Here is a 27676-nt window from a genome sequence, read left to right on the forward strand (position 1 = left end):
GCCAGCAGGCGGCAACAGAGTCAGTCAGGCGCAGCCGCACCGCTTCTCAACACCAGCGAGTAACGGACAGCAACACTTGAACGCAGGAGAGCGATGGAGCTGTGAAAGACCACTTCATCAGCGAGTGAGTTACTGTACCATGCTGACATTATTACCAGAGATGAAACATTTTAGATAGGTTTTAAATCAGTACCAGGTTACAGTACAGCAGTTATTGTTTTGTCGGTGCAGCTAGCGAGTTAGCTCGTAGCTCATAATGCCTGCGTCCTAGTGAGCCGCCTACATAGACATCATGTTTGGGCGTCAGAGGAGCTTTAAAAACCAGCAGGGATTTTTGTGCGTTCCGAGTCAGCAGTATGTAGGGCACCATCAGCGCTGTTTAGAAACCTCTTTAGTTTTTGAGACACAACCTGTAATTCTTTGACTTTTGTTGTGTGGTAAAGGTCATTTGATGTTATCGTATCCACAAATGCTGTCTGGTTGGGTAGCTCACTAGTTTGTTGAGACGGTCTATGATGTTGTCTACTGAAGGCAGCTCAGTGTTTTGAGACAAAGCGCAGCATTTGCTTATGCGTGTCTGATGTTTGAAGAAAAGCTTATGGATGAATTGTTTGATTTCTGTCTCTCATAACTTGTTCGTGTAAGAACAGAACAGTTATGGATAGTTCATAACAACTTTAAAATTCACAGTGGGCACAAAAATGTGCATTATAAATTTTGCCTGATTTTGGACTACAACTCTTATGGTACCTTCTGGTTCTATCCCAAATCATCTAACACTCACTTAAGTGTGCATATATATCAGGTGCTGATAATCAGAAAATGGCCAAACATCAGCTGACAAACTAGCCTGGCCAACATATTGGTCTATCGTTTACTAAAGAGAATTGTTACAAATACTGTAATACATGTATTTATGTGATGCCAGGTGTATAAGACAACAAGGTTATTTATTATTTATTGTGGTGTGTTGGCTTTTAGGACCCAGGCATAAATTAAACATTCACAGGAGCTGTGCTGTAATTCCATATGATTGCATTCACTGGTTTCAGATTTTGAATGGGTTCTCATGTTACTGAGGCCGCTGGATGTCTGGATGGATTTAAAGAATGACACGTGTCTTTGCCATTCCTGTGGTGCAATGCAATAAGTCTAAATTAAACTATAAATTGATTTATTTTTACTCAGATTTTTTTGTCCAGCATGTTACGGTTTAAATGTTGTGCAAAGTGCGTGTTAACGATTGACTAATGCATGCTTTTGAAATAGGCCTGCATATCCAACATAAAAAACCAAACCAAAAAAATGCAGCATTGTCTCAACCTTGTCCTTCCACCTTTTAATTACTGAGGGCATTAGTGTTACTCGGGTACAGTTGAGGTCAAAAGTTTACATAGACCTTGCAGAATCTGCAAAATGTTAATTATTATACCAAAATAACAGGGGTCATACAAAATGCAGGCTGTTTTTATTTAGTACTGGCCTGAATAAGATATTTCACATAAAAGAGGTTTACATATAGTCCACAAGAGAAAATAATAGTTCTATAAAAATGACCCTGTTCAAAAGTTTACATATGTTTGATTCTTAATACTGTGTTGTTACCTGAATGATCCACAGCTGTTTATTATTTTTTTTGTTTAGTGATAGTTTTTCATGAGTCCCTTGTCTGTCCTGAATTTGAAGATCAGGGTAAATTTAACTTATTTTGTCTTCTGGGAAACATGCAAGTATCATCTGTAGCTTCTGAAGGGCAGTACTAAATGAAAGAATGAAAAAAAAAAATCTTCATTCTGTTCAAAGGTTTACAGCCCTGGCTTTTAATGCATTTTTTTTTTCCTTATGGAGCATTACTGAGTGTTTGAACCTTTTGTAATAGTTGCATATGAATCACTCAGTTGTCCTCAGTGTCAAAAAAAAGGAACCCAAAATCATACAGTCATTGCTGGAAAGGGTTCAAATACGCAAAAATGCTGAAAAAAAAAAAACAATTCTGAAGAACAGCGGGCAGTTTAACTGTTCAGGACAAACAGGAGACTCATGAACAACTATCACTGAACAAAAAATAAAAAATAAAACACAGCTGTGGATCATTCAGGTAACAACACAGTAATGAGAAACAAGTGTATGTTTTGATCTCAACTGTATGTGCCTCTAGATATTGGAATGTCTAAAAATGACACTGGATGATTTATAAAGTAAATAACCATGTAGTAATGCATAATATTGGACAGTAAAAAAGGTCGAAAATGAAAGATTACGATTATTAATAAATTAATAATGAATCTCCCATTAATGCAAAAACAGCATTACATTATAAAACAGTCTTATTTTGGAAGTCATAGCAAATGGTTATATACACATCAAGCTTGATGTGTTTAGGAAATGTCTGGCTTTTATTTTTGTATTACTTCATGTTTCTACATGTACACTAGTGTTCAGAAATTTGTGGTTATTATTATTTTTATTTTAAAGAAATTCACACTTTTGTTTAACCAGTGCACATTAAATTGATAAAATGTTTTGATTTTCTGTTCCTTTGAACTGTGTATTCACCAATGAATACTTAAAAAGCTATCATGGTTTCCACAAAATTATTAAGCATCACAACTGTTTTTAACATTCATAATGAGAAGAAATGTTTCTTGAGCACCGAATCAGCATATTATAATTATTTATAAAGGATCATGTTAAAAAATTTTAATTAACATCTTTCACATTATTATACCTTTTACTTAATTTCGATCAAATAAATGCAGAAAGAGACTTATTTTAAAAACATTCAAAAGTCTTTTTGATCCCAAACATTTGAATAGTAGTGTAAATTACATAAATCAGTCTTGCCAGTTGATAGCTGCACAAATATAGCTACCATAGTGTACAGTGCAGTTTGCCACAATGTTTGTTCAAACCCTGATATCCACAAAGGATTTTACATCATGTTTAACTTTTACTTAATTTCTTAACTGTCAATGTTGTCTTTCAGGGGCCTGATAATGGCCAGCCAAGGATGCTAGCATTACCATGGGCAGTGTCACTCTGCGCTACTTTTGCTATGGTTGCCTTTTCACCTCCGTGACCTGGTCGATTCTACTCTTCCTATATTTCAACCTCAGCCAGGAAAGCCATTTGTCCTTCAAAAATGTGCCCATCCAGGGGCAGCACCGCTTTCAGCCTCGTTTTACTCGTGGCCCGGCGATCCATCGCAGAGACGGCAGTCAAGTCCGCAAAGGACATGAGGCTCCCAAGCCAGACCTTTCTCCAGAGCTGGGTTAGTGGACATTTTTAATTTGAAATGTGTTCTCTTTATAGACATATAGCGAGGAGTAGAGGTCTGCTGATCTGATCCAGATTTTATATTGGATATCAAGTAGCGCAGTAATATTGTTGTTGATGATGGCTTTTAATAGCCAAAAAAAAAAAAAAACCCACATACAAATGTGGTTAATATTTTTTTGTTATTAGTATATTATTTTTGAATATTTTTTATTATTTTTATTTTTATTATGTATTATATATTTTTAGAATAATAATAATAATAAAAAAAAAATATATATATACACTACCGTTCAAACGTTTGGGGTCAGTACATTTTTATTGTTTCTTTTTTTTTTTTTTTTTAAGAAATTAATACTTTTATTCACTAAGGATGTATTATTAAGTTAATAATTAAAAGTTTATTAAAAGTTAATAATAAATAATTTACATTGTTATAAAATATTTATATTTTGAAAAAACACTGTACTTTTTAAACTTGTTATTCATGAAAGAATCCTGAAAAAAAAAAATCACAGGTTCCAAAAAATATTTGGCAGCACAACTGTTGATATTATCCAACATTGATCATTCTGATAATAAATCTGCATATTAGAATGATTTCTGAAGGATCATGTGACACTTAAGACTGGAGTAACAGCTGATAAAAATTCAGCTTTTCATCACAGAAATAAATTCTATTTTAAAGTATGTTAAAATAAAAAACATTATTTTATATTGTAAAAACATTTTGCAATATTACTGTTTTTTTTTTCTATATTTTTAATCAAAATAATGCAGCCTTGATGAGCATAAGAGACTTCTTTAAAGACTATTACAAGTCTTACTGACCCCAAACTTTTGAACGGTAGTGTGTATATATATATATATATATATATATATATATATAGTTATAGTTATAGTTATTGTTATTATTATTATTATTTATTTTTTTATTTTTTTGTTTGTTTGTTTTTTTATTATCTATATCTACAGAATGCAGTTTCAGCTTTATATCAGCAGAGCAAACTTAAAAAAAAAAATTGCTTCCCTCTTTATAAAAAATAAAATAAACTTCAAGTTGAGAAAAAAAAAAAAAAAGCAAACAAACATGTATTTAATTAAATCCGAATAATATTTTGTATTTGTTACTAATTCTCAAGAATGAGGGTATGTGTTACATTCTGTCCATGTTGGCATCTGTCTAATTTTGGTTAGCCTCTACCACAATATGAATTTGCGCCAAGGTATTGTAGAGTGTGATTGGCTGCTTAGCCTAGCCTTTGACGTCAACAGCAGATGATGTGGAAAGTGTTCTCTCATCCCTGATGAACTGTTTGTCAGCTATCCTAAAAAAACACGGCTGTTTGGTTCGTTGATTTTTATTATTTGCATTTTTCACAGACTTTTTTTGGGTTGCGACCCACCACTGGTCTAAATTATCCAGCATTACTGTCAGCGAGTGAGAAAATGAGCCAGTGCTGCTCATTTACAGTAATAAGCTCTACTGGTGTCAAGCTGACGTCTCTCCATGTACTTTCTAGAATAAATTGTTTTTTGACAGTTTGTCACAGGTAATTAGAAAAGACTGTTTGGCTACTTACAAAAGATGAAATGGCTTGAAAAAAAGTTTTCCTAACAGGGATAAAAAATAGACTTGAATACAATTGGCTGTTCACTGTAATATGAGTTTTGCAGGCAGTGAGGCAGGTTTTGGAGCAGCTTTTGTTGCCATGACAACACACTTACTACCTATATTATGTTGTGAAACTGTAATCAATCCACCAGTTTGAAAGATTTTTTACTAGACCATCTGTCCTACATTGTGGGCCCTACTAAATCCTCTGAAAAAGCAGCTTTCTTTTAACAAGCATCCACAGAGTAATAAGTCAGTGTTTTATGAGTGTTCTGATTTTGATTTTCAGGAATGATTTTTAACAAAAAAGACCAAGAGGTACGAGATATGGGCTATCATAAGCACGCCTTCAACGTTCTCATCAGTAACCGGCTTGGCTACCACAGAGACGTCCCTGACACCAGGAATGACAAGTACGGACATCTATCGGTGTACTAACCACTTGCTTAAATCATTAAGTGTGTTCTGTTAACTGTTTTTGAACGTTCATGTGACATTTCCCCTCCCCCTCTCTACAATGGTGAGTAAATAATTATAGAATTTTAATTTTCAGGTAAATCATTGTTTATGACCTAGAGAAATGAGCATTTTATGGGGTCAAGGTGCACATGGTTTTGTGTAAAACATGCCGTATTGTGTAAATGCAGGTGAAGGGACGTGTGATTTGGTGTGATGCTGCTGTAAATCATCACATGAACACTGTTCCCAACAGGTGCAGGGACAGGAACTATCCCGTGACCTTGCCTACAGCCAGCATAGTGATCTGCTTCTACAATGAGGCGTTCTCTGCCCTCCTTAGGACGGTTCACAGTGTGCTGGATCGCACACCAAACTACCTACTCCATGAGATCATACTGGTGGATGACCACAGTGAACTGGGCAAGCTACTTTGCTTCTCTAAAATTTTTCAGTCATCACTTCTCTTGTTTTGGTTAACTGAAGCAAGGCATGATAATGATTGACACATTGGATCTGTCCTAAACCTTAGTGAGTTACCTCAGTAGACTTGACTAGACTTTATTATGTTTTTACACAAGTGACTCAACTAACATAAATTTAGCATGTTTGCATGTTGCAAAGCTAAAGACTTGATTCGCTATTAAGTGTAAACAACGTAACGCTGGAAAAGGGGGAAAATTGAATGACAGTTTGGAGCTACTGTGTAGCCTGTAAGGTGCTATATAAAATAAACGAACGAACGAACAAAAGAAAGAATAGGGTTCATACAGATACTGTAAAATTAAATTCCAGGACTTTCAAGGACTTTTCAGGCACTACTTTTTTGATTTTCAAGGACTTCAATCAAAGGTCTCACTTATGTCTTTTATCTCAAATTCTAAAAAAAGATAAATAGATAAATAAAAATATACTAATAAAAATGGCAAAAATAAAGTGTAGGGCATGTGAAGTATTACTACTAAAGTATTACAAAGTACACTACACTTTTACTATAGTAAAACCACGGTTAATTTGTATTTGTGTATACTTTCTTTTCTTTGTTTTGTTTTTATAAGTTACTGCTTTAATGGTTTGATTAAGAAAAAAAAATCTGAAAAGAGATTAGCAGAATCATCTCGAAATGTTATGAAACAAATGGTTCTCAAACCCGCACCTAAAATCCTAACGAACCGCGCTTCTAAGATCCGATCTAAAGCAAAAGATTCACGAACCCACTCCCAAGTTTCGATCTAAATCAAATGATTCGCCATCCACGCTCTGAAGTCCCAATCTAAATAATGATTTCCGAACCATCATTTTGGATCAGGACTTGGAGCGTGAATCATTTAGATTGGAAATTTGTATTGTGAATCATTTGATTTAGATTGGGACCTTAAATTGTGTATAGCAAATCATTTTTTTTAGAATTATTCAATTCGCAAAATGTTTCACAAACTCCTTCCGATGTAAATCAAATGATTTGCAATACGCGTTTTGAAATCGTGATCTGAAACAAATGATTGGCGTAGCACAAAGTTCCGATCTAAATCAAGCAGTTCACTATACGTGAAGTCCAATCAAATCTAATGATGCGCGATGCATGATTTGAAGTCCCGATCTGAAACAAATTATTTAAAACAGTGAATCATTTTGTGACATAATGGTTTAACTGATTCAGAGTTTTGAAAAGCTCCATTTCACCCATCACTTGTGCTTTTTAAAATTGTTACAAGCAATGTTGAAAAGCAATGAATGAATGGCTCTTTTAATACGATCTGGCTTTTGCTAGTGAATCAGTTGAAATAAATGATCACGAGTCACGAGTTTGAATCAATGTGAGTGGTTCCAGCCCAAATTATTGATTTGGTTCATCTGTTTCTGTTTTCGCATCTTCAGCCATGTTTATACGACACTGTCCGTACTTCTATTTGCTTAGCCTGATTGTTTTCTTACATTAACTGAAATAAGCGAAAAGGGCATGATGTTTTTTGAATTGTGTGATTTTTGCGTGAAAGATTTTCATAGATTCATTGTCTTTCAGTAATTCAAGCACTTTTCAAGTACCTTTTCAGGAGTATTGCTATTTTCCAGGGTTGTTCAGTCCTTAAATTTCAAAAAGTCAAATTCAAGTACTTTAAGCACTTTAGGCACCTTGTACGAATATAAATAAATAAATGTGTATAAATAAACAAATGGACAAAAGAAAGAAAAACAACAATCTTATTCCAAGAATAAATATTCTATCTACACTGTTATTTTTTGGAAAAAATATACTGTGGAATTAGGTCAACACTCACTTAACTCTCCAAGTAAAGAATATAACTGTTTAAAAGAGTTTAATATATCCCCGTTTAAATTCGCTAAACACAACAAATCACAAAATGCCATATCATGACCCAGATAGTAGGCCTGTGTGTATGTGCACAAAATCATTTGGTCAGTACATCGCCTATACATGTTAAACTATGTTTAAAGCACCTGTCAAAATTTGTGTTTCTCTTCAGAGTTGTCATCCATAACACTTTCAGTTTTCAGATCCCCTCGATTTAACTATTGCCTGTAAGATGTTAGCTAGAAGAAGGAGTGTGTGAATGAAGGGTAAGAAATGAAGTAAGCCTAAAGGGTCACTGGATGTCTGACTCATCAGATATTACTTTGTACATCTGACAGATGACCTAAAGGAAGACTTGGATTCTTACATAAAGCAGCACCTGCAGAAGAAAGTGAAGCTAGTTCGTAATGAGAAGAGGGAAGGGCTGATCCGTGGAAGGATGATTGGGGCATCGCATGCTACAGGTCTGACCTTGGGGATGGTTTACCCAAACTGAAGACTTTTGTTTACCTTCAAAACAAAAAAAGGCGTTTTAATGAAACCTTAAAAGATTTCTGTCTCTTCATTAAAAGTCTCTGCAACCTAAAATTTGACACTTTACAAAGTTCAAGACATCATAAAAGTAATCCAAGACTTTGTTTCTTTATATGCTTTATAACACATATAAAGAACACGTATAGCTGTACCTCATTGGATCTCACACTTAAAGCATGCAACTATTTCCTTCATTAAGGCTGTCTTCATCTCTTTTTCTTTCAGGTGAGGTGTTGGTGTTTCTGGACAGTCACTGTGAGGTGAATGAGGCATGGCTCCAGCCTCTGCTCACACCCATCAAAGAAAACAGAAAAACAGTGGTTTGTCCAGTCATCGACATCATCAGCGCAGACACACTAGTATACAGCCCCTCTCCTATTGTCCGGGGGGGATTCAACTGGGGCTTGCACTTTAAGTGGGATCCAGTACCCATGTCTGAACTCAACAGCCCCGATGGATCCATCAGGTATTACCAGAGTGTTTTACTTATGCTAATTATGCAAAGATGCAAACTTCTTGCATTTTCTTTGCATTTTCTGCAAAATTAGCCATTTTGAAAGCAAATTTTATAATATTTTGCTCTGAGTCCATTAAGCACCAAATAAACATGGGGTACATTTTTTTTATTCGAAACGTTTGTAACATTACAATATCGACAGAGTAACTCAAAATGGGATGTACGATTTTAATCATACTGCACACACTGTAATACTGTACCGTGCCCACTGCTACATATCCTGTCCCTGAAGCTGCTTTCATGGATGGGGATGAGGGCCAACACTTTGAACCCTGGAGTCATAGACTGTCCTGTTTAGAATCAGTCCTGCCAAATGGATTCTTGGCACAGAATTTGAACCACAGAGTTGTCTGCCCTTTCGCCCCTTTCATGTACAATGTTTGGACACATCTGCTCGTTCTTTTTCATTTGTATTTTTCAGATTTTAGAATAACAGAGAAGTCAAATCAAAGTATGGGACTTATTTAGTGACCTAAATATTAAACAAAACTTTTATTTTTCAAAAAATCTATTTGTCTAGCAATGCCTGTAGATCAAAAGGTGTTTTAGAATCATACGAAACACATTCAGTCCAGTTTGTTCATAATTTTGCTGGTAGTGCACACAACCCCGCTGTGGAACTGAGATATGACTCCATGTTTCTCTGCAGGTCTCCCACAATGGCAGGTGGGCTATTTGCCATGGACAGGAATTATTTTTATGAGCTTGGTCAGTATGACCGCGGCATGGACATCTGGGGTGGAGAAAACTTGGAAATCTCTTTCCGGGTAAATGGATTATGCATACGCTAAGATACATAGTTTCAAATTTTTTTTTTTTTAAACCAGGTTTTCCCAGATGGGGGTTCATAAGGGAACAGCAAGACCGGATCAAAAGTTAATAATTAATTAAATTGAATGTAACTTTACAAAAAAAAAATGGGGCTGCACAATTAATTGAAATATATCTTATAAAATGAAATCAAAGGCTGCAATTCAATTAAATAAGTATGTTGTCTGCTGTGCTGCTGTTTCAGAGGGATCATTTATACGCATGCAGCTTTATAATAGTGTGTTTTTAGATTTCGGCTCTGTTTACCCTAAAGGCTGCTTTTCACTAACTCAGCAAACGCTGTGAATTTAACACGCATTTGGAAATGCTGTGTGTAAGTATTTGTTGTGCAACCTCTAGTATTAGATAGTTCTTGTAAAGAGTAAACCCAAGTGTGAACTTAAAAGTAACTTTCCATTAACGGTAGTGTCTTTGTTATTTGCAGTAGCTGTATAAAATTTTATTTAATATGAAAATGTCTCATTGCATTTCAGATATATGTGGGCCATTCTACAAATTGGTGCAAACTGCTGTCCCACAACCAAAAACAAATTTAAAAAGCATTTAAGTAGAGATGCACGATATTGGATTTTTGCCGATATCCGATATGCCGATATTTTTTCATCTCATTTTGGCCGATACCGATACCGATATATATCATTTTATTTGGAAAGTTAGTTTTTAACAATAACTTATTCGTTAGGATTAAATAAATAGTAATGAGTGGTTTAAATTCAATCCCTTCTTTTTCATCAGTAGACTAGCATTATTTATGATCTGAATTTTGTAAATTAAGTTCACTTTTGCTATGTTATAAGCCGAACTTCGGATGCTTTCACTTTCGAATTCGCAATCTGAATACAACATTTCAAAACGAAAACAGAAAAGTAGAACTAAACTGGGTGACTGTGAGGGTGCTTTGCGGGACATGAACAGGACATAATTCATTGCTACAATTTCTTAATTCGTGCCTATGATTTATTAATTTATTAATTTGTAAAATGAGGGAACGAATTAATATGTAGTATTAATGAATTGTTAATTTATTCCGACGAAATATTTTATTTCCCACCCGCAATTTATCACAGTAAGAGATACGAAAACATGGATTAAAAGTGAATGACAAGAAAATAAACCTAAGAAATTAAAGGGTGAGACGGTGAGGATTTGGGAAAATAAAAATATTAAGTTATGTGGCAATTCGTGACCAACTGGCAAAACAGTACACTTTTTTTGCACAAGAATACCAACATGTTTACCTTCTCTGGTTTAACAAGCGGTCTTTTACCCTACTCGAAAACCAAATCCTCCGTCCGCCATCGTTTCCAGAATAGTCGCGTCCTTTTTGCCGTCACCACCTGGCTCGTGCTGACACTACAAATACAAACCAGGCTCTACACCCGAAGCGCTCACAACGAAAACTACTCTTTGCGTGATCAGTGAAATCCTGAATATGCCACGGCTTTGTAACTCTGTAACCCGCGCTGTATGGAGCAGTGCGACCACGTCAAATTTTAACTTGCACATTTAAAAAAAAAAAAAAAAAAAAAGTGACAGTTTTGATCATTCTAGAGCCCTGCAATACAAAGGCATTCAACATGGAAAGAAAGTAATAGAAATGTAGTCACTAAGTCATGTTTAATTATAATTTCTAATTATTTTATACGGTGCACTGCGCTCTGACAGGGCTGCGGGACACGAACATAATTATTTCCTACAACTTGTTAATTCGTTCCTACGTTTTATTAATTTATTAATTTGTAAAATAAGGGAACGAATTAAAAAGTCGTATTAACGAATTCTTAATTTATTGCCACGAAATCTTTTATTTCCCACACGCAGTTTACCCGCATAAATGATCCGACAACATGGATTAAAAGTAAATGACAAGAAAACAAACCTGCGAAATTAAAGGGTGAGACGGTGATGATTTGTGAAAAGAAACTATAAATATTATTAAGTTTGTGGCAATTCGTGACCAACCGGGAAAACAGGACACACAGCCGCTTATGGCTTTAAATGTATTGGCTCGAACTGCATGAATCCAAAAGTATGGTCGCTACTAACATTTGCCTGCTAACCAATTATTTAACTTATAAAGAATGCTTTGTACCTCACTTGTGTCATATTCACGAAAAATGTTTCATATGAGCAACAGTGTGTTTTGCCGTTGCGCCGCCGAAGAAAGAGAATTCACTGACCGCGCGCCGTAATTACTTTTTATTTTAAATGCAGATCATGTCATGTGCAAACACAGCCATTGGGTTTCAAAATACAACAAAGAGCACCATAAAACCATTTAAAATGTGCATTTAGCGATCTAGTGACTGGATATGAAACAGGCAACAGTAAATTATCCCAAATGGAACAACGGCGCGCTTTCTCCTATAGCCGCTGCTTCCACTGCACGTGCTATTGCTATGCATCATTCTGTATGTGTATTCTCAGTTTAAATGCAGCGATACAAAACAGTGAATCTACTCCTCATTCAGTCAAAACTTTGCTTCAAGAATGAGCCACACTGCTGACGTGATCTAATCCCTAGCACACCCTTAGCACATGTGAGTTAACATATTCATCTTATCGGCAAAACATATCGGCATAATTTTTCATATCGGGCCGATGCCGATATTTACATTTGAAGTCATTATCGGCCGATTCCGATATCAGTCCGATAATATCGTGCATCCCTACATTTAAGTATTCAAATCTTAAAACCCACAATAATATGTAAAATATTAGTAAGCTTAATATATTTAAAATCATTTATTGTCCCGAACACTAACCCCTAAATTTCAACTTATGAACTATATTGAAATAACTTTTTGTTGTTTTTAAAATATCTTTTTGTTTCTTTGAAGTTCAAAAAAATATTTATTTTATATTTTCTTTGTAAATGAGAAAAATTTATGTTAAAAAAAAAGTCTCCCTCATTTTTTTTGTCACTGCCGAAACAGTGTATGTTTAGTCCATTGTCCGAGCCTAATTTTTATTAAACTCATACATTTATGATTTGGAAATATTCATATGTTCCTCTCTCTCATAGCTATAATTGTGAGGTCCCATCATTTTGAGGTATATGTGTTCAAAAGTCTGAAAAGTCTGTGCATAATTGAGCTATTATCATAATTGAGATGGTGAATTGGTGAGTTTTTGTTAAATGTGAGGCAAAACCATCACAATTAAAAGAACCAAAGACTTAAACTATTTCAGTCTGTGTGCACTGAATTTATTTAATACACGAGTTTCACAATTTGAATAGAATTACTTAAATTAACTTTTCCATGACATTCTAATTTATTGAGATGCACCTGTATATATGTGTGTGTATGTATATATATATGTATATATATATGTATTAGGGGTGTGCAAAGCAGCCGGTATTTGTATCTGTATTTGTATTTGTTGAGGGGGAAAAGTATTTGTATTTGTATTCGAGTAAAATTCAAAATAGGCGTAAAAATCCAGTTTTTTTTTTTGCGTTACACTTCTACACACTCAGCAGCAGCCACACGCTTTTCTATTTGGTTGCCCACATCCATGTGAGGAGTTTCAACTAAGTTAATGAGTGACGGGAAGCTATGCTAAGGTTAACTGGGGAGTCGCGCTCTGAACGTGGGGTATTAAAATTGCTTTTGAATGCGCGCGCGCGTTTTACTTTCGGTTTCGTTTTAACGATGGCGCGAAACTCTCGGCGGCGCTGAGCGTGAATTCTACAATACAAGACATTAATTTAACAAAAATTTAACATTATTTTAAAAGTGGTGGGACACAAACGGGATTTTGAAAAGTGTGTCCCCAGTGGAAATTACGACCCTGCGTGAGTGGAACTCTGGAGCTGAGTTATCATTTGATGTGAATGTGCCGCGTTGTACAGTATATTGAGACGGAGGCGCCAGAATTGCGTCTGACAGAATGTGCGCTGTAGCACAAAATATATATTTCTTCAAAAGCAGGTTGTGGAGACATTTTATTGCCTACAATCAAAAAACTAGATAAAAAAGTTCGTCAAGACAAACTTTAAGTTGGCTTGAGAAAGCCGGACCAGAAAGTTTGAAAAAGTTTGAAAAGTTTGAAAAGTTTAAAAAGTTAAGAAGTTTAAAAAGTTTAAATAGTTTAAGAAGTTAAGAAGTTTAAGAAGTTTTAAGTTTGGATGGTTTTCAGTCTGAAATATTTAGAAGTTTTAAAGTTTGAATGTAGTCTGTCAGATAGATAGATATTATTGATAGTATTGGTCAGATTATCAATCGACAGAAAGATAGATGATTCTAACATTATTTTCAAGTTACTAGCATGTTGCTAGTCTGTTTCTAGCAGGATTAGCAAGTTGTTAGCATGTTTTTAGCATGTTTTAACATAATTAGAAAGTTTCTAGCATGATTGGCATGTCGTTAGCATGTTTCTAGCATGACTAACAAAGTTGCTAGCATGTTTCTAACATGATTAGCATGTCATTAGCATTTTTCTAGCTTAGCATGTCGCTAACATATTTCTAGCATTATTAACAAAGTTGCTAGCATGTTTCTAACATGATTAGCATGTCGATAGCATGTTTCTAGCATGATTAGCAAAGTTGCTAACATGTTTCTAACATGATTAGCAAAGTTGCTAGCATGTTTCTAGCATGACTAGCATGTCGCTAGCATGTTTCTAGCATGATTAGCGTGTCGCTAGCATGTTTCTAGCATGATTAACAAAGTCGCTAGCATGTTTCTAGCATGTCGCTAACATGTCACTAGCATGACTAGCATGTCACTAGCATGTTTCTAGCATGATTAGCAAAGTTGCTAGCATGTTTCTAACATGATTAGCAAAGTTGCTAGCATGTTTCTAGCATGACTAGCATGTCGCTAGCATGTTTCTAGCATGATTAGCATGTCGCTAGCATGTTTCTAGCATGATTAGCAAAGTCGTTAGCATGTTTCTAACATGACTAGCATGTCGCTAGCATGTTTCTAACATGATTAACATGTCGCTAGCATGTTTCTAGCATGACTAGCATGTCGCTAGCATGTTTCTAGCATGACTAGCATGTCACTAGCATGTTTCTAACATGACTAGCATGTCACTAGCATGTTTCTAGCATGATTAAAAAGTTGCTAGCATGTTTCTAGCATGACTAGCATGTCGCTAGCATGTTTTTAGCATGACTAGCATGTTGTTAGCATGTTTCTAACATAATTAGCATGTCGACACCATCTTTCTAGCATGACTAGCATGTCACTAGCATGTTTCTAACATGATTAGCAAAGTTGCTAGCATGTTTCTAGCATGATTAACAAACTTGCTAGCATGTTTCTAGCATGATTAGCAAAGTTGTTAGCATGATTAGCAAGTTGCTAGCATGTTTCTAGCATGATGAGCAAGTTGCTAGCATGATTAACAAAATTGCTAGCATGTTTCTAACATGCTTAGCAAGTTGCTAGTATGTTTCTAGCATGATTAGCAAAGTTGCTAGCGTGTAGATAGATAGATAGATAGATAGATAGTAATAGTTTGATGATAGATAGATAGATAGATAGATAGATAGATAGTAATAGTTTGATGATAGATAGATAGATAGATAGATAGATAGATAGATAGATATTAATAGTTTGATGATAGATAGATAGATAGATAGATAGTAATGGTTTGATGATATATAGATCGATAGATCGATAGATAGATAGATAGTTTGAAGATAGATAGATAGATAGATAGATAGATAGATAGATAGATAGATAATAGTTTGATGATAGATAGATAGATAGATAGATATAATAGTTTGATGATAGATAGATAGATAGATAGATTGATTGATAGACAGATAGATTGATAGATAGTAATAATTTGATGATAGATAGATAGATAGATAGATAGATAGATAGATAGATGAGTTTGAATGAGTTTGAATGGATTAGAAATACACTACATAGAAGGGAAGTTTGATTGAGGCTCAAAGGATTCTGGGAGTTTTGACAGTTGAAATTTGAAAAGTGTTGGCTCATTTGAACATTCCGTCAATGTAAGTCTATGGGATTTTTCCCAGTTTTAAACGTCATTTTTAGGAAAACCGTAAGTCCGATCAGTTAGAAAAGATATAGCACACCCGGCCAGATCAGTCTGAAGATCTGGGCTGAGTTTGGAGTTTGTAGAGTTAAAGCTGTAGGAGGAGTTAGAGTCAGAAATTTTAGTCTCAGAAGAATAGTAATAACTTTAAGTTTAAGTCGGATTTCAGTAAGTTGGCTTTCTCAAGTAGTTTGGCTACCGAAAGTTGCTTCCAAATATATTTTGAGGTCGCGCAGATTAAATTTTGGGAGCATATGCGACCAAAACGGTCGCAATTTCGAGCCCTGCCCCCAACCCCCCCGACTCCTGAATGTCACTCACTCACTCATGCGGGCATGCACTGCGGTCTCATGAGGAAACACAGCTTTTTGACATAAAGTTTTTCTTGTTCCCGAATACAAACATTTTTTTAAGTATTTGTTCGAAATAAGTATTTGTAAAAAAACACGCTATTTGTGCCTTTCCGAATACCGTATTCGGGTTCGGCTTCACCCCTAATATGTATATATATTTACAATGTAGATGGGTCAATATAACCCTAATTAAATTATTATTACTGTGTTTCGGTACTGACAAATTTGGGGAGAGGGCAAATATTTCAAAACATTCTGAAAATACTATATGAGAATGAACTGCACAATTACTAGAAATGTGTACTTTGGATATTATACAATTTGTATACATAGAGTTTTTTTTTGGGAAAAAGATATTAGAGAACTATGAGCACGAATGTGTCATTATATTTATTGTAATTTCCTCAGGGTATACTTCAAGTAAACATTCACTTTCAAGCGGTTTGGCTGACAAAAAAAGTTTAGGAGCCCTTGGTTTAGACATTTTTTTTTTTTTAATCTTGATGACTCACTTGGTTTAAAATGTATATATTTTTTTCCATCAGATTTGGATGTGTGGAGGACAGTTACTGATTGTTCCCTGCTCCAGGGTGGGGCACATCTTCCGTAAACGCCGGCCTTATGGGTCCCCCGGAGGTCAGGATACAATGGCCCACAATTCCCTGCGTTTGGCCCATGTCTGGATGGATGACTATAAGGTAGAGATCAATAGCATAATGCTCTTATAAAAATAACAATAAAATATTAAGCATTTTGTAAATAATGCTTAGTAACTGTTCTGTCTTTTAGCATTTGTATACAAGGGAGATTGTGTTGTAATATGAGAAACTTGCAGCACCAGTATGTAGTGGATCAATTTTCGGGAAGAACAGCCAGTTATACAGCATTGCCTGAATTTCAAGAGTTAGTTGCTCTGTTTTTTTTGTCGATGTTGTAGTTTCATTTTATTTTTTGAGCCAGGTCTCTTATTAAATTTTGACAGGTTAAGGTTAAGGCTGATTTGTTAAAACCCAGTTTGTGTTCTGGAGGACAAATTGCTGAAAGTCAGAGACAGTCTGCAAATTTTGGGAAGTCAGAATTGACTGATTTCACAGAAAAGGCTGTGGTTTCTGGACAAGTTTTTTGCAAATCTGGTAGTGTGCGATCCTCTGTCAGCAAGTGTATGAAGCTTAGTGTTTCTCTGTAACCATTTACAGTCGGAAAGTGTGTGACAGCTAGTGTTTTATAGAACTTGTGCAGTGTATTCCAGCCTTAAATTTGTGTTTTTCACTCACAATTTCTTTTAGAGTACAAACTGTGACCTTTTATTGTACAGACAGATGAGAGCAGGTATTACATAGTATAAAATAAATAGCATGTCCGCGCTGACCCTGAGTCTTTGAGTTCACTCAATAAATTGATTGTTTTTTGTCGGGTTGTACATTGACAGCTGTGGAGCTGTTGTACATTGCTGTTGGCAACACGTGCAGCGTGGTCCATTACATGATGGAGATGTGTGAAATTCTTCATGCGTGTTTGAATTTTACAGCTGCGTCCATTCTGCAGAACTTCAAAGGCTCATCATAATTGGCTCCTCGTCTAGGAGATAATTGGCCCAGTTAGAGGAGAATGTAATTACCTGTGTCAGACACATTAATGCTCGGCTCCAAACGGTTATTCTCAAGATCCTGGTTAACAGTGTCATCTACTTTCTCAGCAATATTTTTTTAGTCTGTTTATGTTGCTCTTTTTTTATTTTTTGCTTCAGTGATGTGTTAATAGTGTTGAAGTACTTTCCAGCCAATGCGTGAGTTTTTATTTTTCCCTGTGCTGTTCGCATACACGGGTACTTCATTATGAATAACTCTGACATCAGTTCAAGAACACATTATGTAACACTTGGGTTCTTAAGTTACACCATGTCAGTTTTTCACTCATTTCATTGCAGTGTATTCTAGAATTGCTATACTTACTGTATATGATGCCTAAATTAGTATATTAGGCAAAATTGTGACTAGCTGTTGGAACAGGCTTGACATTGGGATGACACCTGTGATGCCTAAAATGCTGTCTAGGTGGGTGGCTGACTAGTTTTTGGATAGGAGTTAAACTGTCTGTTCCAAGTGCGTATGCCAAGTATTTCCCGTGGTGGTGTTGGTTTACAATTTGTGATCAGCTCAGCTGCAGTCTTCAGAGGCAGTGATGTGTTGCCTCTGGGTTTGTACAAGGTGGTTAAAGTGCTTGAAGTACTTGAATTTGACGTTTTGAAATTTTAAGGCCTGGAAAACCCATAAAAATAGCAATATTCCTCAAGAGGTATGTGAAAAGCGCTTGAATTACTGAAAGACAATGTATCAATTAAATAAGTCTTTAATTTTCTCAATAAGCGTATATCATTCATGCAAAATTCACGCAATTCAAAAAACATACCTTTTTTGCTTATTTCAGATAACATCCAAAAATAATCAAGCTAAGCAAGTAGTAGTACTGACAGTGTCATGTAAACATGGCTAAAGATGCGAAAAGAGGAACAGGTGAACTAAATCATTTGACTAATTTATTCTAGAACCACTCCAATTGATTCAAATTCGTGACTTCGATTATTCGATTATTCACTTTTCAAGTGATTCACTAGCAAAAACCGGATCAAATTAAAAGAGCCATTAATTTTCAAATTTCGACATCGTTTGTAACTATTTTAAAAAGCACGTAGTGATGGGTGAAACTGAGCTTTTCGAAACTCCGAATCACTTGAACCATTGCGTCGCAAAATGATTTGCTGGTTTGAAGCGCTCCAATCGGATCGTGTATCGCAAATCATTTGTTTCAGATCGGGACTTTAAATCGAGTATCGCAAATCATTTGATTTAAATTGGAACTTCACATATCGCAAATTATTTAATTTTGGTTGGGACTTCGGAGCGCCTATTGCAAATCATTGATTTAGATCAGAACAGGTTCACTAATCACTTAGCGAACCGAACGATTCAAATCAAATGATTCACGATACACAATTTGAAGTCCTGATCTAAATCAAATTCCGAATGGGACTTCAGAATGTGGAGCGCAAATCATTTGATTCAGATCGTGACCGTTTTTTTTTTTAAATAGAAAACATTTAACCATTAATGCAGTATAGTTGCATCCCCTAAGAAAATTAACAGTGATTTTACTATAGTAAAAGTGTAGTATACTTTGTAATATTTTAGTAGTAATATTTTGCTTCACTTTATTTCTGCTAGTTTTTTATTAGTATATTTTTATCTATTTCTCTTTTTTTTTTTTTAGAATTTGAAATGGAAGACATTGTTTGATAAGTGAGATCTCTGATTAAAGTCCTTGGAAACCAAAAAAGTAGTGCTTGAAAAGTCTTTGAAAGTCCTAAAATTTCACTTTACAGTATCTGTACGAACTCTGCTCTTAGTTCTTGTGGGAATGCAATCCACAATTAAATCATTTAAAATAATAACAATAAAATTAAGAACTGAAATACAAAAAGAACATTTTTTTCCCACCTGTGTCATGTTATCAGACATCAAAATCATTTAAAATAAAAAAATTAACTTAATATATAAGAGGGTTCTTCATAAATATTCACTAGCTCGTAGGGACCTGACAAAAGTTTGTGACAAAAGAGCAGAACTGCATTTTAGCAAAAAACATGTGTTTGTATAATACAGTCCAATCAGAGATGAATAGCTGGGATTTATCATATTTTCAGCTAAGCTAATTTAGAAATTTTGGTCTTTTGGACACTGATTACTCATGTGAAGTGCAGGGTTATAAAAACTGGGTAGACGTCTGGATTTATTTACAAATTTTGAATGTACGTCTTAACTTGAATGGTTGTTCACTGTTCTTTCTTGTATTAAAAAGCAATTATCACTCTTAAATTTGCTCTGTGTGTGGCTGTTCTGATAGAATTTCAAGATTATGCTGTACTTTTTCGTATTTATTTACTGACCAGAAGTTATGTGGTAATGAAATACCTCATAATTTGTTTTCAGGATTTACAATACAGTTACTTTCTCAGTGCATCTCTAATGTTCAGCGGCTGTGTAGAAGCACAGTTTTGTTTTGTTTTTCGCATTGCCTTTTCTGAAGTATGCAAACAGGGGCTTTAAAAGATTAGTTTATCCACAAATTAAAATTGACTGAAAATGTACTCGCCCTTAGGCTATCCAAGACGTAGATGAGTTTGTTTCTTTGCCAACACAGATTTGGAGAAATTTAGCATTACATTAGATCCTTAGCGGTGAATGGGTGCCGTCAGAATGATAAAAACATCACAATAATCCACAAGTAGTCCACACGACTCCAGTCCATCAATTAACATCTTGTGGAGTGAAAAATGTGTTAGTAATGTATCCATCATTAATACGCTTCTAACGTCAAACCATTGCAGGAGAGAAATATGCACACATCAGGCACTATTTAGAGTGAAAATAATCCGAAACGGGTCTAAACAAATATGTTGGTGGAATTTTGATGTTTTGATGTTGGAGGACTTTTTCACTGGAGGAAACATTATTATGGATTATGGACTTTGTTTCGTACAAACACAGCTTTTTACTTGAAAAGACTTTAATTATTGTCTAGATGAGGGTGGATTACTTGTGGATTATTGTAATGTTTAAACTCTGACAGCACCCAATTACTTCAGCGCACGTGATGTAATGCTGAATTTCTCCAATTTTTTTCCCACGAGGAAATAAATTCCTCTGCCTCTTGGATGACCTAAAGGAAGAGTAAAATTGAAGCAAATTTTCATTTTTGACTATTCCTTTAATACTTTATTGGCTACAACATGTCGATGTAAACACTCCTTTTCATTTGTGAGAATGTTTAGTCTTGCATATGCTTTTTCAGTAAAATGTAATAATTAAATATTTCTATTGCATATGTGTGTGTGTACATCAGGAGCAGTACTTTGCCTTGCGTCCAGAGCTGAGGAACCGTGACTACGGTGACATCAGCGAACGGGTGGCTATTCGAAAGCGGCTGCAGTGTCATTCCTTCAAATGGTACCTGGACAATATCTACCCTGAAATGCAGGTGTCCTCCCCACACAAGCCTCAGCAGCCTGTTTTTATCAACAAGGGTTTGAAGCGACCCAAAGTCCTACAGCGGGGTCGGGTAAGACCTCACATTGACCCTAATGTTTACCATATCATGTAGCTCTGCTGGTCAATAAAGGACTGCATGAATATTTGGCTGTTGTTTGACTCTCACAACATACAAACACTCTGTTTTTCTTTTGATCTCATCATTATGTACTGTATTCCAAGTGAAAGAAGTGAATACAGAGCTTTATGGAATGAACTGACAGCTGTCTGTATAAACAGCAGAGGGCAGTAGAGCAGCTTTTGAACACTACCTGGTCAGTCGATTCATTAAGTCCACTAATGGATTGCATTATTTTTGCACTATATTAGTGTTATGCAAGAGAATATTTAGAATATCATCAAATTTTTTTTTTTTTGTATTTTTCTAAGCCTAAAGTTTGTAAGTTATCATTATGTACTGTAATTAATGGACTGGTTAGTGGTGTTTTTAAGTATTTTTCTATGAAAATAACAAAATTACAGGATTTTATGTCAACTTGAAATTAAAATGGACTTAATTTACTTACCTTATACATGTTCCTGGTCATAGTGTAAGAGATTAGTGCATGTTATGCTCTCTCTTTTCAGCTGATGTCACAAATCCCTCTTATTTTTCGACCTGTTCTTTCAATACTCTACTTTTAATTCTCCAGTCAACATTTGCAAATCTTAGATGAAACTTTTAAAACATTACTTATTTATACAGAAATCTATTATTTCAAATCCAAAAGAAAACGTCAAATTTTTTGTACACCTGTCAATCTATATAAATGAATTGCAGTAATATGTTCCCCCAGACCATACAATAAAATATCTGTAGGAGTTTTTAAATATGCTTTTCCAAAAATAATTTGTGTGTGTTTTCTTTCAGCTGCGTAATGTGTTATCTGACAAGTGTCTGGTGGCACAGGGACGGCCCAGTCAGAAGGGGGGCGCTGTGGTGGTGAGAGACTGTGACCCACAGGACCCTGAGCAGGTCAGTTCATCAGGCTGCTGTCATTCTCTGATATTTTTTTTTTTTTTTTTTTTTTTTTTTTTTGGGCATTCTTGCCTTTATTGTGATAGGACAGTGATTCTAGATTCTTGTCACCTGACGTCTGCAATCGGCATGTATCAATTCGGACGGGACGAACATCTCCGTGTTTATTACAGAGGTGGTAGGGTCTGTTTCGTACATCTGGGTGTTGCAGAAATCACACACTCACGCGTACATTGCATATATTCAGATTAATTACTGTAGTATAAACAGTTTTAGTACAAATACCATGGTGAAGCTGTATGGCTAGTATAGCAAAAGAATGGTTAATGTGTGGTTACTTTAGTTTAACTATTTTATTTAATTTTATTTATTTGTAATAAAACAATGTTTAATTTTTAATATTCATAAATGTACATATGTAATTAAAACATTATGTAACGTTAATGAGTGCAGAAATGAACGTAAGTAATCTGACCTGATGCTGATATTACAGTAGTTAACGTGATCTGGCTCTTGATTTTAATATAGTTATTTTTTATTTCTTTGCCGGCAGGCAAACATATCAAAAATGCACGTGGTAAGAGCATCTATGGTAATTCACGTTGGCCAAAACACACAAGGAAACGGATTGTGAAAAAAATATATTCGGCAATCACAGACATTTGCATTCGGACGGGATTAGTTTTCTCAGAGGATCACTAAGTTTGCCGAAAAACAGTAGGTTAATTCTTTTGGAATTATTACAGAGGTTGTGTGAGAAGAACACAGACATGGCAGATTCGGATGGGATTAAAATCGTAAAGTACGTCTGTGAAACACAAAATTCTCTAACAACCCCCTGTAAAACTAGTCCCGTCCGAATAGGGCTATAAAAGGTCTTTAAAGTTGTGTTTTGGGCATGTTTCAAGTGTTTTTTTTGTTTGTTTTTTTTTCAGGGCAGATGATTACAGCATTTTACTAGATTTTTAGTGAGGCACATTTTGTAAGCCTGTTTTCACTGAAGCTGGAGTTGTCCTTCAAAATAAAAGTTCTACTGTCATTTCCGTCAAAATAAAAGCTTAAAAGTGCAGTATAAATTGTTGACAGGTAGTGGTTTAAATGGGTAACGTTCTTGCAGTCGAAACTGAAAATATCTCTTTCAAGTGTAGAAATTAAGAAAGAAGCATTGTAATATACCTACTGTAGTGCAAAGCAAAAAAAAAAAAAAAAAAAAAATGTACCTATGAAATATTATTTTCACTTATTTTGCAGTGCAGTTGTTTTACAATACATGGCTGTTACTGTAATATGAATAACAATAATATAAAATGGTTATTATTATTATATTCTAATTTGTTTGGCTTTTGAAACACCAGTGTGAATGTAATTTAGACTAAGACAGTATATCACAACTAAAAAGAGGGTTGAGTCCCCTCAGGTACAAGTAATTCACTGACATTTTTTCTGACTTAAGTTTTCTTAGGGACATGGGTTTGAGCTCTTAATTTTTGAACTCTCAAAGTGCATTGGATAGAAGAATTTAACTTTAAAATGTACAAAATGTAATTTTTCTTTCCAGGTTTTTGTTTGTCTTTTTTAAATGTCACAATAAATACTGTATTGTGGACTTCATATATTATCGTATTGCATGATTTTGATCCTTATTATTTATATTAGAAGTAAATCTTTCACAGTATTTCTTTTTACTGTGTTTTTGATTAAATATATGCAGCCTTGATGAGAATCAGAGGCTTTAAAAACCTTACAGACCCCACACTTTTTTAATGATGTGGAATGGTGCCATTTTTCATTGCTGTAGTTAAAAGCTACTTTTCTCAGCTAAAAAACTGTTGATTAATGTTATATGCCATTATATGCTACTAACGTTAAAGGTGTCATGAACTGAGAAACCAAAATACCCTTGATCTTTTGACATATAAGGTCATTGTACTATTAAAAAAAAAACAAAAAAAACATCCTGTAAGTTTTAGAACTCAAAACTGCTATGAAATGATGTAATAGGTAGATAAGCGCCACCTCCACAGAAGAAGATCGATATCACTGGCTGTTTAGCCCCGCCCACTGATTCGCGCATACTGCTAACCAGAGAGGTGAACTTACAAGTATACGCAGAAACCAAACAATAAAGAACGCTCTAAATACAAGATGCTGTGCACTTTGTGGAAAAACAGTGTTTGCGTTGCTTTCCTTCTGATTCCAATGTTAGGAAAGAGTGGATGAACTTTTTTTTTTAATGAAGTTCCAGACCCCGTCAGTAAGAACTCTGTCATTTTCTTACTTAATTTTATCGTGGATTTGTTTGCAATAACCAACAGCATCAGCTGAACAATGAACAATCCAGCGCTCACTATTGACTTTGTATTGTGGGAATCTGCCTCCTTGTCATTTTTGACTTATAACAAAAAACAGAACAATATCTAAAATCTGCTATGTGACAAGGTGTAAAGTAAACAAGCTAAAACCCAGAACTACCCTTTTATAAGCCCAAAAAAACGAAAGACACAAAAGTAGAGCACAACGTGTCATATTACTCTGAGAACTTTGCCCACTGGAGGAAAACTTAAAGGGGTCATTGGATGCAAAGTTCACTTTTACATGTTGTTTGAACATTCATGTGTGTTGGCAGTGTATGTACAAATCTACCCTATAATGATAAAAATCTATGCAGTGGTTTTTAATTAATCTGTAAAAATAATATCCCCTTTTTCAAATCAAGCCATTCTCAGATGGCGTCACACTGACAGAGGCCACTCCCACGATAGTTGATTGACATAAGCGTCTTACCTCAGACCTGCCTTACATCAGCTGTAACAGTCCGACCTCCATTGTTTTGATGCTGGAGCAGGGATGTAAGTTAGACAAGAATATTTCTGATTGAGCGATTGAGGTGTTGTGTTGCTGGATGTATTAATGAACATAGTGGTCATCATTTACTCCCGACATCTGAGCCGCTGCAGATGCAGTGGATTACGTTTGTTTGTGAAGGGAATGCGCCTCCCGATCTACATATATCCGTCTATGTTCGCGCGAATCATTTTTAATTCAGCAGAAGTGAGTATAAGAATTTTTTATGAATCTTTGCGATCGCCTTTCCTAATAATGTGCTAGTTAGCAAGTTTAGCGGCTAAACGCGACTAAAGCAAACAGGCTCGACACTCCACAGAGAGAAGAAAGGGGCGGGGCGAGCAGAGCTCATTAATATTTAAAGAAACCTCGACCAGAACAGGATGATTTTTGAAGAGCTGATTTTGGCATGGTAAAAAAAGAAAGTGTTATTTACACTACCATTGAGAAATTTTAACCAAAGCATATTATATAGACTTCATTAAGACCCTAAAGAGTCATATCAACTTGTGGAACATGGGCATACGATGGCCCCTTTAATCGGCAAAGGAAGCATTCATTATTTTTAACCATGTTAAAGGATTATTTCAGCACCCTATGTGAACAAGAGGAGAAGATATATTGAGAAACTAAATTTTATTGGTCTATGTCAGTGCTCATTTCCGTACCTTCCTTTTGTTGGAGAAATGATCCAATTGAATGGCCCAACATGAAATACTTCGACATCTACAACTGTCTGTGCCCTTAAATGCTCGTTTTTTTGGGTCGACAGCTTATAAAAACGTAGTTCTGGATTTTTCAGCTTGTTTACTGTACACTTTGTCACAGCTTTTAGACAGTTCTGTTTTTTGTTATAAGTCAGAAATGACAAGGAGGCAGCTTTCCGCAATACAAAGTCAATGGAGAGCATTGGATTTCTAAATGTGCTTTCTGTTGCTTTGTCTCTTCTTAGAGATTGTTTGATATGTACTGAGTTATGTGTTTTAAACCTAAATCACAGCAATGTCCATCTATGAGGAATGAATGTACACTGTTAGCCAATCATAGCAGTGGGCGTTTACTTTTGAGTCTACAGTCTGCCACACCTATTCAAATGTTTTCCTGATTATGGGTTTTTTAATGTAAAACTCTTGATAACATTATAAGTGGACCTGAGAGAACTGTACAAAAAAAACAAAAAACCCAAACATAGTTCATGTCCCCTTTGACGAAATGTAAATAGTTTTTCTGTTTAACAAGTCTAAAAAACAGGTTGAATTGGATCATTGTATCTAAAGATATCTGAAGACCATATTTTAAGTTTTATTCATTGGTACTGTGTTTTTGTGTGTTGTTTTGCAGGAATGGGCCTATGATGAGGAGCATGAGTTAATTCTAGCCGGGCTGCTGTGTTTGGACATGTCTGAGATTCGTTCTTCCGACCCGCCACGCCTCATGAAGTGTCATGGCTCAGGTGGATCTCAGCAGTGGACACTGGGGGTGAGAAATCGTCCCATTACGGTCTTTTAACTCATGTTTCCCTTGTACTGTACAACAGGGCTGCAACTACCAGCTATTTTGATTACCATTATTGCTCTGAATAAACTGATTTTTTAAGCCAAACTTCTTGTTTATTAATATGCAAAGTAAAGGCTAATGTAAATACACACATGGTAAGCTAAAAAAATGTTACAATATATAGACATGCTTATCGTATGTCCCTCTGTTGTTTAGATCGGTCTAGGTGCACCATTATGTGCACCACTTCATATGCCATGTGTAAATAAATGAGCAAAAGTAAGTGTAAACATACGCAATAAAATGCAAATAATGTATTTTTTGTTCTCTCAGAAAAATAACTGGCTGTACCAGGTGTCAGTGGGCCAGTGTTTGGCTGTTGTCGACCCTCTCAGCATCAAAGGATATGTTACCATGGCAATCTGTGATGATTCCCGGTCCCAGCAGTGGCAGTTAGATGGTTGAAGATGCTGGAAGTGTGAGGAACAACTACAGCCCCCCTCTGGCTGGGGATTGAACTGCACCGCCGCAGTGCTGTCAGCTCAGAAATGGACAAAAGACCCTTGGCAGTCCAGATCGCTGTGACAGGATGTGTTGAGGGCCTGCAATGAGAATGAGCTCAACTTTCAGTTTCAGCCTTGGTCTGAAGCTTTTTTGACCCATATTCTTTACTCAGAAACGACTATTTTTAGAGAGTATTTTAAAAATCGTGTTTATTCAAGTATTTGTACGTTTTAATAATTTTAAGTTCTTGAAATGTAAACGATTTGCACATAAAAACTATTTTCAATGTATTACAGATGTTAGATGTTAATAAATATAATCATAGTCTGCTAGATTTTAAGTTCAACATTTTTAATTATTAATGCATCAATACTTAGCATTACTTAAATTGTATTTGCGTTTTTTCAATCAAGTTAACGTAAGCCTGTCATTTTGAATTCCTTCATCTGATTTTATTTGATTTCATGACCACTGGATTTACCTTGACCTTAATAAACTGAAAATGTATTGGGTCGTTCTGTAATGAATTAGTATTTCTTATTATTGCTGGTACTCCAATATAGATAAGACCAGTTCGGTAGAACAGCTTAATTAATAAAACCAATAAGTATTGGTAAGCTACTTTACTACAGTTAGCATTAAGGCAAGAAGCTTGGAAAAGATGGATGGACAGTGTTTTTCAACATTTTGGACTGACTCTGAAAGCTTCAAATGTATTTTTTTTCCCCCGTGAACTGTCCTTTCATGGATAAAGGTACAAATATTTGAAAGTCCAATGTGAATGTAAACTGCACTTAATGTAATTTTGTACATGAAATTGCAAATACAATGATATAAGAATATAA

At 35.3% G+C, this 27676-nt stretch overlaps 1 protein-coding gene across 1 annotated transcript; it reads left to right on the forward strand.

Annotated features, from left to right (window-relative positions):
- galnt11 (UDP-N-acetyl-alpha-D-galactosamine:polypeptide N-acetylgalactosaminyltransferase 11 (GalNAc-T11)) lies at nucleotides 1-27676 on the forward strand. The gene is made up of 12 exons (XM_051098334.1): nucleotides 1-124; nucleotides 2987-3271; nucleotides 5181-5304; nucleotides 5604-5770; nucleotides 8000-8125; nucleotides 8421-8661; nucleotides 9362-9479; nucleotides 16469-16621; nucleotides 20823-21038; nucleotides 21879-21983; nucleotides 26172-26309; nucleotides 26661-27676. Exons 2-12 carry the CDS (start codon nucleotides 3025-3027, stop codon nucleotides 26790-26792), a joined length of 1767 nt encoding a protein of 588 aa, XP_050954291.1. The 5' UTR covers nucleotides 1-124; nucleotides 2987-3024; the 3' UTR covers nucleotides 26793-27676.

Source organism: Labeo rohita, chromosome 24, assembly GCF_022985175.1.
Source record: "Labeo rohita strain BAU-BD-2019 chromosome 24, IGBB_LRoh.1.0, whole genome shotgun sequence".
Classification (NCBI taxonomy): domain Eukaryota; kingdom Metazoa; phylum Chordata; class Actinopteri; order Cypriniformes; family Cyprinidae; genus Labeo; species Labeo rohita.

What these genes read in the sequence shown, in the direction of transcription:
- galnt11 (XM_051098334.1), top strand. Translation starts at nt 3,025, where the DNA reads ATGGGCAGTGTCACTCTGCGCTACTTTTGCTATGGTTGCCTTTTCACC. An exon ending in CCTGACACCAGGAATGACAA is followed by an intron (nt 5,305 to 5,603) that starts GTACGGACATCT and finishes TGTTCCCAACAG; the next exon opens with GTGCAGGGACAGGAACTATC. An exon ending in TGGGGCATCGCATGCTACAG is followed by an intron (nt 8,126 to 8,420) that starts GTCTGACCTTGG and finishes TTTTTCTTTCAG; the next exon opens with GTGAGGTGTTGGTGTTTCTG.